This window comes from Nannospalax galili, unplaced genomic scaffold (genome assembly GCF_000622305.1).
Source record: "Nannospalax galili isolate Female #2095 unplaced genomic scaffold, S.galili_v1.0 scaffold430, whole genome shotgun sequence".
In the NCBI taxonomy this organism is placed as follows: Eukaryota; Metazoa; Chordata; class Mammalia; order Rodentia; family Spalacidae; genus Nannospalax; species Nannospalax galili.
The window spans coordinates 1255479-1266473 of NW_008328607.1; the positions used below are offsets into that span (position 1 = coordinate 1255479).

Here is a 10995-nt window from a genome sequence, read left to right on the forward strand (position 1 = left end):
GGGCAGAATTGGTCTTTGAGGAGTTGCTAGTCTTTTGTTTAAGAGTTTGGTAAATATCTTGGTAGAGAAGTGGATGAAACCCAGGGTTCTCACAGCAGGAGCAGGTCATCTCTTCCCCCCAAACTGGCCCTGATCAGGAATATCTGACTGCTTAGTCACCTCACCTACTAGCCTGCCAGCTTGCCAACCTGCCAGTCCATCCTTCCTACTCACTCTCAAGGTTCTCGTAATAATTCAACTGTAAACCTAAAAATTTACAGCCAATTTTGAAAGAGATGCATCCTACCTCAGGAAACCGTTAGTCAATTGTGTTGTAATGATATGCTTCTTCTAAGTATGTTGTTATTAAATAAATCATTTTTAAAAATAAAAAAAAAAGTTTTGATTTATTTTTGTATAATGTGTATGAGTATTTTTCCTGCATGTATGTAAATACACCTGTGTGTGCAATGCCCATGGAGGCCAGAAGAGGAAGTGGGATCTCGTAGAACTAGAGTTGCTGACAGTTGTTAACTGCCTCGTGGATTCTGGGAACTGAACCGAGGTCTTCTGCAAGAGCGGCCAATGCTCATAACCGCTGAGTCATCATCTCTCCAGCCCCTCAAGTCCCCAATCTTTAAAGTTCATTTCCAGAGTAGTCCAGGTTACTTTACTTTCTTTTTCTTATGGTCTCATATTTTACTTTATTCCTTCTATTCCAAACTTTTGTCTTTTATACATTTTAGGCCCTTTCCTAAGCCATTATAGGAGAATGCAATCTTCTTTTTCAACCCATGCCTGCTCTTTCCCATCACATTAGTTTGCTAGTGGATCTCAGAGATCTGACAGTTCTTCCAGACCTTATGCTGCAGAGATACTTTCTTCAATTTTGTGCAAAGCCTACTGACATCCCACAGTGTGTCAAACACTGTGTTAGATGTTCATATAAAATGAACAAAGCACTATTTCTTATTCATCAATTATGCTTCAGTAAATCTGGGACAAAAGCAGTATTTCTCCTAGGAGTAGTTAGTTCAGTTCACACACACACCTTGGTGTGACATGGAGAAACAGAACTTCCTCTGGGGGAGTTGATAAAGATCCTATAGGAAGTGACATTTCCATTAATCTTGCTATATAAATTTACCAACAAAAGGATATGGTCAGAGAAAGGAAAAAAGAAGATAGGGTGTCCAAGAAATGGGAATCTGGTGTGAAGAGGCTCTGAAATGAGAGAAGAAGGTCCTGGGGTCTTCAATTGGCATGGGTGGATGTCTGGCATAGCCAGTGCAAAGGAATCAGATTGGGAGGGCCCATTTGAAATATAGGGTTGAATTTTATTCCAGAGGCAAGAAGAGAGAAAAGAAACTGTTTAAGCAGGACAGTTAAATGACCAGATTTGTTGGGACATTACTGACCCAGTTACATGGTATCCTGGATTTGGCATCTGAAAAGGGATGTGTTCTGCTTGCTCAATCATAACAGCCTACTTTTCAGGTCTAGTAATTCAGTTCAGCTTCAGAGTCTACTTGTGCCAGTAATGTAGGCCCCACCCTGTCCTCAAAATGTCTAGCCTATAAGAACTCCACAAACATAGCTATAGCATTTGTGAGACCTGTTGCTACATCATGACATAAAGGAGGGCATGACAGTGTGATGGTGAATCACAGAATCTAGAATCACCTGAGAGATGACCTCTGGACCTGCCTGTCAGGGATTATTGTTATTCTGTTAATTGATGTGGGAAGACCCATCTTAATTGTGGGAAGGACCATCCTTGGGCAAGGGTAGCTGAGATGCATATATACATCTGTTCTCTGCTTTCCTACAGATGCAAGGTGACTAGCTTCCTCAATGTTTCCCCTGCAATGACAGACTGTAACTTTGAGCTGTGAGATGAAATTAACCCTTTCCCTTTTAAGTTACTTTGACCAGAGTATTTTATCACAGCAACAGAAAAAGAAACTAAGACAGAAATTAGTATTGAGAAGTGGGACTCTCACTGTGATAAACCTGACTGTGTGGTTGTTAGGCCTTTGGGACTATTTTGTGTCTGGAATGTGGATGATTTTGGAAGTTTGGGTTAGAAAAGCCTTTGAATGCTACAAGCAGAGTTCAATGGTCCATGCTGGTTGGAAGACAAAATAACACAGCGAATAGAAAAAAGCCCAATTCATGGAGTTTCGGGGGTGGGGGGAAACTCTATCAGGACCTGGGTTAGGGGCCATTCATGTGACATATATTTTTAATTTATTATTTTATGTTTATGAGTGTATTGCCTGCAAGTATGTACATGCACCCATGTCACACAATGCCCGTGGACTTCAGAAGAGGGCATCAGATTCCCTGGAACTGGAATTATGGATGGTTGTTAGCTATCATGTGGATGCTGGGAGTTGAACTCATGTCCTCTGCAAGAGCATCCAGTGCTCTTAACTACTGAGCCATCTTATATCTTATTACTTTTATGTATATGAGTGTATTACCTACATGTATATGTGTCATGTGATATTTTGGCCAAGAATCTAGCTTCATTCTGCCCATGTACTCAGAACCTGAGTGAAGTTGAATTTAAAGATAATGAACTAATTTGATGGAAGAAAGGCATGTGAGCAGGCTTCTGTGGTCCAATGGGGCCAGACTCCACCATGAGCTGTTAGCAAAACTTGGCAGCACCATCTACATGCTGGTATTTTTGAAGGCAGGGAGAAAACAAGATTGAGGGGCCATGGAGAGTAGCTGAGACCAGGCATTGTGTGACAGAGTTGGAATCCCTGCAGAGAGACCCTGTGTAGAGCTGTGAAGGTGAATCCTCTCTTGCAATGGAGAGTCCAGGATACTGAAGATGCTGGAATCATGGGACATCTGCCAATGAGTGCTGTGGACTTGAATTGGAGCTGGCCTAGAAGAGAATCTATGTGTGTGCTGGCATAGTCAGAGGAATGGGGCTACCTAAGCCATTTGGACCCCAGAATATTACATTACAAGCTCCAGATACCACACATGAAACCACAGGATTTGATATTTTTCCTGATAAATTTTAGTTTTGCTTCAGTGTGACTATTTCTTAATAAGCTCCACTCTTCCATTTGGAATAGGAATGGTTACTTTGTGCCATTATGTTGGAAGTATGCAATTCATTTTTTTTATTTTCATACATTTTTATTTTTCACATTTTATTACATGGGCCACAGTTATGAAACCTTGGACTTTTAAAGTGTTGAATTGTTAAAAGACTGTGAGAACTTTCAAGGTTGAATTGAACACATTTTATGTTACAATATGGTCATGAGCCTATGGGGACAAGCGAAGATTACGACTTAAAAGTGATATGTTTGGGGATCAAATTGATGAAGAATGCAGTTGCGATTGATAGTGTTATCAACTTGGCAGACTCTAGAATCACCTGAGAGATGCGCCTGTTGGGATTGTCTATGTTAACAGGTGTGGAAAAAACCCATTTTAACTATGGGCAGAATCATCCCTGAGCAAGAGGAGCTGACATGTAAGCATTTGTCTATTGCTTCTTTACTCTGGGGGCAATGTGACTAGCTGCCTCAAGTTCCTGTTACTTCCCCCACAATGATAGGCTGTAACATTGAACTGTGCACTGAAATAAACCCGAAATAAACCTGTTCCCCTTAAAAAAAAAAAAAAAAAAGTCTAGGCTAGGCCACGCGTGGTGGTGTATGCCTTTAATCCTAGCACTCAGGAGGCAGAGGCAGTTGAATCTCTATGAATTAAAAAATTTTATTTAACGTTGTATGAGTGTTTTGCCTTCATGTATGTAATGCACCACGTGCGTAGGGTGCCCATAGAGGAGAGTAGGATTCCATGCAACTGGAGTTACTACAGTTACGGACAGTTGATTGTCGCCATGTGGGTGCTGGGAACCAAACATGCGTTATCTGGAAGAGCAGCCAGTGCTCTTTACCACTGAGCCCTTAAGCACTCCAGCCCGGTTTTTTTTTGTTTGTTTGTTTGTTTGTTTCTTTGTTTGTTTATTTTGTCTTTTCTTTTTCAGCCAGGCTGGCCCTCGAACTCTCAGAGATCCGCCTGTTTCTGCCTCCTGGGTGATGGGATTAAAGCGCCCCCGTGCCCAACCCAGCCCAGCGGATGTCTTTAAAAGCATCGCTCCTGATTTGGCTCTTTCTTCCCCACACTTTAATCCCTTGCACACACCACCAGTAGCCACACCCACCAAAGAAATTGCGGAAACTGGAAGTGTATCCTTCACCGCGCACCGTACGACGGTGACGTGCGCAGGCGCAGTTCCTGGTTCCCGGCGGCGTGCTCCTTTTTCCGGAGTTTCTGGTATCCCGGCGGTGAGGGGCGCCGGCTTCTCACACTCCGTTCTCCCGCCGTTGGCTCGGCTCCGTCGCCCCTCTTTCGAGCTCAGGCCACTGCTCGGCCCTCACGCCGCCCCCACGAGACAGGCTCATGGCGGAGCGCGGAGACCTGGACCTGACGGGAGCTAAGCAGAACACCGGCGTGTGGCTGGTCAAGGTAGGACCGCGAGCCCCGACTCCGGGTCGGGGGAAAGTTCTGTCTCCTCAGAGCGGTCCACCTTCTCAGCCTCCCACCTCTCAGACGCGTGTCCTGCTCTTCTCTTAACAGAGAGCTTGGCTTAGGGATGCAGAGCATTTTCCAGCCAGTTTCCTATCGAATGCTCCTGGCTTGGGGATTTCCTTCCCCCCAAGACCTGGCCTTCCTGGGGTCCTGCCCCAGTGTCCCCTGAGTCGAGCGGTGCATTTTACCTCAGGCCAAAGAATTTCCCCCACTTTCTCTTGGTTAAGCTGATTTTAGTCCTGGGTGTTCTTAAGTTAGTGGAGTGTCTGATTTCTGTACAGTTTTCTGGACCACAAAGTAGAACCGGTCCCTGTGTAAATTTTAAAGCGTTTTCTAGGCTGTTAGTCCTGAGCACAGCAGTAGAGCTGAGAGATCTGAATTCAGAAGGAGAGGCTATTGGAGTGTTTATAAGAGCAAGAATGTGTCTCACGAAAATAGCCATCAATAAATATTTTACACCAACACGGCAGTCTTTCCTAGTTCTTAGGGGACGCTATTTGGGTTACTTTTTCACATTGGGCAGTGTTATCTCTGGGGAGTTTGATATTTTAAAAAAGACATTTAAGTATGGTTATGAAAGTTTCTGAACGTCAAAAAAAGGAACTTTGATTTATTAATGTTTTATCTTCAATGTTTAATTGATGTGATCATTTTAATCACATGGCTGAATTCTCATTAATCAGATCAAAGAGATCCTTTCTGCCCATCTCTCTGAAACAGTTTTTAATCACTGGGCAGCATATCAGACCTGTATTAAATTCTTCAAAGCACTTGTCACCGTGTGACGTGATTGAGTTCAGTGTTGATTACACCCTCCCCCAATACACACACACAAAATCACTATCACTTTCTTTGCACTGAGAAACACTCTCGTGTTGGATATGTGTTATTCACGCAGTGTGTGATGAATGAATGCATGATCTCTCAGTCTTCAACTCTTGCTTTAGTCTCTAGCACTTCGCATCTAACAGCTATATGGGCATGACTTAAAATGACAGGAGCTCTTGGCAATTGACAGCTGCTAGGAGAGGGACAGTCCCTTTTCTTTAAGGTTGATCAGGCTCCAGGAGGTGGGCCCACCTTTAAGAGCTTTTGGGAACACAAATTAGTCTCTGAAGGCCTTTAAAAAATAATAATAGAGGACATGAAGTATGGCGAAGTAGTAAGGTGGGGGCGGGGATGGGGGAGGATTCTGAATATGATCAAAGTACATTGTATGAAAAATATAAAATACATTTTATGAAATTCTCACAGAGTCAATAAGCTTTTTTTTTTTGGCTTTTTGAGACAGGGTTTTCCTATAAGTACCAGCTAGCTTGGCGCTCACTATGTAGCTCATGCTTGCCTTGTTCTTACAGAGATCCACCTCCCAAATGCTGTGATTAAAAGTGTGTGCCACCATGCCCGGCCTAATAAAAAAAAATATTTTTTAAAGATAGAGTAAATGGGTATTTCTTTCTCCAACTCTCTGTTATATGGAAGAGTGACATTAAGGAGATTCCTCCTTGTACACCAAAGAAAGGAACTTGAAAAATGGATGGGACTCAGGGCTGGATTGATAGTTCAGTGGTTAAGAACAATGATTGCTCTTGTAGAGGACCCAGGTTTGATTCTCAGCATCCATGTGGTGGCTAACAACCTTCTGTAACTGCAGTTCCGGGGGGTCCTATTGCCATCTTCTGACCTCTGAGGGCATTGCATGACACGGATGCACTTATGTATATGCAGGCAATACACTCGTACATATAAAATAAAAATAATAAATAAAATAGTTTTAAAAATTGATGAAACTTTAGATGATGCCTTTGTATTTGGAGTATGGTAAATGCTTAGTAGATGTTTGCCTTACTGGCTTGGATGGGTGGACAGCAGTGTAATGAGACAGATATGCCAGATTTGAAATGCTTGATAACCTTGTGAGTCCTGGAAAACAAACAGGAGACCCCAGAGCAGAAGGTTGTGTAAGTAAAGGTTGAGATCACAGTCTCAGACTGTCAGATATGAAATGAGAATGCCCTCATGTTAGTCTGTAGAAAGTGAGAAACCCTTTGGAGAGTTCTTAGTAAGACAGGGAAGAAAAAGGTTATTTCAGGAAAAAAAATAGATTTGGCCTTGTGCAGTAAGGGAATGGTAACCACAGTTAATTAGAATTAGAAAAATCTCCGAAGGTCATAGGTATGTGCCAATGGTACCTGAAGAATTAAGGAAGCTTATCCTGTAAAAGTTACTAGCATTTGGTGACAGCTTTTACTGACGAGAACTCAGCTCAAGCCAGTGTTTGTACTTGTTTTCCATGCTGTAAAAAGAATGGAGTGTTGCGAGAATTGAGCTGTATTAATACTAACCAACTTTCCTAGCTAACAGACATGTTCCTGTTCCAGTTACCTTCCTCTAAACAATCAAAATAATATTTGTTGGGGAAGGTAGACATCAGTCTCTGTGAATGAGATTTCCTTCATTAACAGCTTAACTACCCCCAAACTCAACTTTTCCTTCATCACAGATGAGGAAGTACTTGGGCATTCATTGATGGCAAAAAACTATGTCAGAGAGAGATGAACTGGAATGGGTGGTTGGTTTTTTTTCTTCTTTTGAAACAGTCTCTGTGTAGACCAGGTTGCTCTTGAACTCAGAGATCCTCCTGCCTCTACCTCCAGGGTGCTGGGATTGCATGCCTTTAATCCAAGTACTTGGGAGTCTGCTCTACATAGTTAATTCTAGCCCAGCTGGAGCTACAGGGAGACTCTGTCTCAAAAAAAAGGGGTGGGCTCCAGTTAATCTTGTCAACTTCATTGGATTAAGAACACTCTAAGAGGGGCTGGAGAGATGGCTCAATGGTTAAGAGCATGAACTGCTCTTGCAGAGCACCCAGGTTCAATTCCCAGCACCCACATGGCAGCTAACAACTGTCCATAACTCCAGTTCCAGTGGATCTGACACTCTCTTCTGTTTTCCTCAGGCACTGCACGACATGGGTGCACTTACACACATGTGGGCAATACACTCATACACATAAAATAATAAATAAAAATTAAAAAAAGAAGGAAAGCCTAAGAGATTAGTGAAGCATACCTCTGGATATGTTTGTGCTGTTTCCAGAGGCAACTGGAACATGAGGGCTGTGATCTAATTAATGGTTTGATCCTGTTTTAGTTACCTTTCTGTTGCTATGATAGAAACATTGACCAAAGCAACTTATAGAAGGATAGTTTATTTGAGCTTACGGTTCCAGGGGAATTACAGTCCATCATGGTGGGGAAGAATGGTGGCAGGTGATGGCTGGAACAGGACCAGGAAGCAGAGAGCTCACATCTTCTAGCAGACACAGGAAGTGAGAGAGTGACTCAGGATCTGGCAAGACTTAAGAATCTTTAAGCCCAGGGCTGGAGAGATGGCGCAGCAGTTAAGAGCACTGACTGCTCTTGCACAGGACCCAGGTTCGATTCCCAGCACCCACATGGTGGCTATGAACTGTCCTTAACTTCAGTTCCAGGGGAATCTGAAGCCCTCTTCTGACCTCTGTGGCATTATTGCATGACACGGGTGCACTCACATACATGCAGGCAATATGCTCATACACATAAAATAAAAATAATAAATAAATTTTTTTTTAAAAGACCTCTCTAAGCCCACTCCTGGTTGACATACTTCCTCCAACATGTCCACACCTTTTAAGTCCTTCCCAGACAGTGACACCAACTGGGGATAAAAATGTCCAAATACTTGGAGCCTATGGGGGCCATTCTCATTCAAACCACCGCAAATCCCTTGGTGGATTCATAATATGATGGCATTACTGGGAAGTTGTGAAAGGTGGGAGGAGGAGTTGAGTTGGAGGAAGCAGGTCCTGGTGGTATGTTCTTAGGGGTTGTGTCTTGTCCTGGTCCCATCTATATTCTCCTCTGTTTTTCCTGGCCATTGTGGTGTGAGCTGAACTGCTCTTCCTTACTTTTCCCACCATGATGGACAGAAGCTGGTGAAACCCAGAGCAAAGTAAATCTTTTCTTAAATTATTTCTGTCAGGTGTTTGGTTACAGTGACCAAAAGTCTGACTAATACAAATAATACAGCAAAGACTTGCAAGCACCAGGTGAAAAGAGCATAAGAGCATACTGTTCTCCCTCCTTCCATCCTTCATTGCTTCCTTTCCTTACCTTTCTCCCACCCTCCTTCCATCCTTTCCCTTTCTGTGGTCTAGGCAGACCTGAAACTTGCTATGTAGCCCTAGGCAGACCTGAAGTCGTAATCCTCCCATCTCATCAGCGTAGGACAGGGAACCTGTGTGCCTTGTGTACTATGTATGTTTTGAAGCAAACCTGTGAAATAGAGACTACTAATGTTCTCAGATTTTTGTTTTATTTGGAGGGAATTCAGATAGGGTCAGATAGCGCTGGCTGGCCTGGAACTTGCTTTGTAGACCAGGCTGGCTTTGAATTTATAGGGAGCACCCTGTCTGGCTCTCAGATTTTGATAAATTAAACCTTAGGCTGATCAGTTATCTTACTTGAGCATGGAACAGTGATTTAAATTTTATTGTTTGACTACAAGGTTATGTCATTAATAGGAAATGTCATTTTTGGCCACTTGGCTCTGGACTGGGTTCTGCCTCTGTAGATTCAAAGGTGGAGTGAAACTACTTTGTCCTTATATTGTTCATACTCTGGGACAGGGCTTTGGAGACTAGTAATTGGGCAACTAGCTATTGAATGGAACAAAGTTTCCAAAGAAGCTTAGGAGATTAAGGACTATATAAATCACCTTAGCACCTTGGGTTCAAAGGTGGGATTGACCTTCCTATGCCACCTAGCTTGAGTGAGTAGGTAGACAAATTAATTCATCTATTTACCAAACTTTCAGTGATAGCTCATTACTGGGCCTGGTTGGGTATGTTATAGTGGGCATGATAGACAATCCTTGCCCTATAAACTAAGGCTTATAGCTTGGTGTAGGGCACAGATACCAGTCCATTATTACTCTTTAGGAAAACAATTACAAAAACAACACGGAAGCAAGGAATAATCTTAAGTGTGTATCGCAGAGAATCTTGTCCTTATTAGAGGGAGTTGTGGGAGGGTTCTTTGAGCAAATGATACTTAAGTGAATCTTAAGTATTATTTCCTGTCACTTCTTTGGTTTGAGAAAATTTGAGAAAACATCTCCTATTGTCCAGTGCCCGAGACTAGGGTAGTTAACCCTAGAATTGATGAGAAGGGACTGGAGTCAGGATATAATTTGAAGGTGTTAGGATAGGATGTGCAGTTCAATACAGTGTAAAAGTGTTAGGAAAACAGGTTGCCTCTCAGGTTTCAGCCTTTTACTGACATGTGGAAAACTGAGAAGGAACATGTGGGAAGAAGTAAGAGTTTTAGTGTAGAGACTTGAAGTTTGGAATTCCTACTGACTGACCAGTTAGAGAATTGAGTAGGTATTTGGATAAAAAAGTTGAGACTGGCCAGTGTGGCGCATACCTTTAGTCCCAGCACTCAGGAGGCAGAGGCAGGCAGATCTCTCTGAGTTCAAGGCCAGCCTGGTCTACATAGTGAGTTCCAGGTCAGCTGGAGCTACAGGGAGACCCTGTCTCAAAAAGACCAAAAATAAAAGTTCAGACTGGGAAGAACCTGAACTTGTTACAAATGTGGGAGTTGTCATTATATAGATGGTGTTTTAAGTTTGTGAAACTTGCGGGATTGCATAGGATTGAGTGACTATATAGACAGAAGAGAAGAAAGGTCTGAGGACTGAATCCAGGGGCCTCTGAGGTTAAACGGTCAGGAAGGGCTTGGAATGTTGCTCATTTGCTAGAAGCATGGAGCCTTGAGTTCAGTCCCAAGGACTGGGCATGGTGACACATGCCTGTAACCCCAGCACTTGGGAGTTGGAGGCAGGAGATCAGAAGTTCAAGGTCATCCTCAATTACATAATGAATCCCAGGCCAGCCAGGTGGCATGAGATCATCCCCCCCCCCAAAAAAAAAAGAAATGAAAAAAGCAAGCCAATTATATGGCTCTGCAGGTAAAACTTTTTAGGATTTAAGTCTGATGACCTGAAGTTTATCCCTGGGAAGGGGAAAACCAGCTCTACAGAGTGTTTCTCTGACATCTATACTCACACTGTGGCAGGTACACCCACTCATACCCATCATGTACATGCACACAATAATAATAGATAAATCATTTTTTAAAAAGAGGTCAGAAGCCAGGCATGGTAGTGCATGCCTTTAGTCCCAGCACTCAGGAGGCAGAGGCAGGCAGATCTCTGAGGTCAAGGCCAGTCTGGCCTACATAGCAAGTTCCGGGTTAGCTGGGGCTACAGGGAGACTCTGTCAAAAATACTGAAAAATAGGGTGCTGGAGAGATGGCTGAGTGGTTAAGAGCACTGACTGCTCTTGCAGAGGACCTGGGTTTGATTCTCAGCACCCACATGGTGGCTATGAACTGTACCTAACTC

General features: G+C 43.1%; 1 protein-coding gene across 1 annotated transcript in view; it reads left to right on the forward strand.

Annotated features, from left to right (window-relative positions):
• Window positions 1-4240: 4240 nt before the first annotated feature.
• Window positions 4241-10995, forward strand: part of Gtf2f2 (general transcription factor IIF subunit 2) — a 158613-nt gene continuing 151858 nt past the window's right edge. Inside the window, exon 1 of the mRNA XM_008827715.3 lies at window positions 4241-4485. Coding sequence (XP_008825937.1) covers window positions 4420-4485 — 66 coding nt within the window. The 5' untranslated portion in view covers window positions 4241-4419. The remainder of the gene's footprint in view (window positions 4486-10995) is intronic.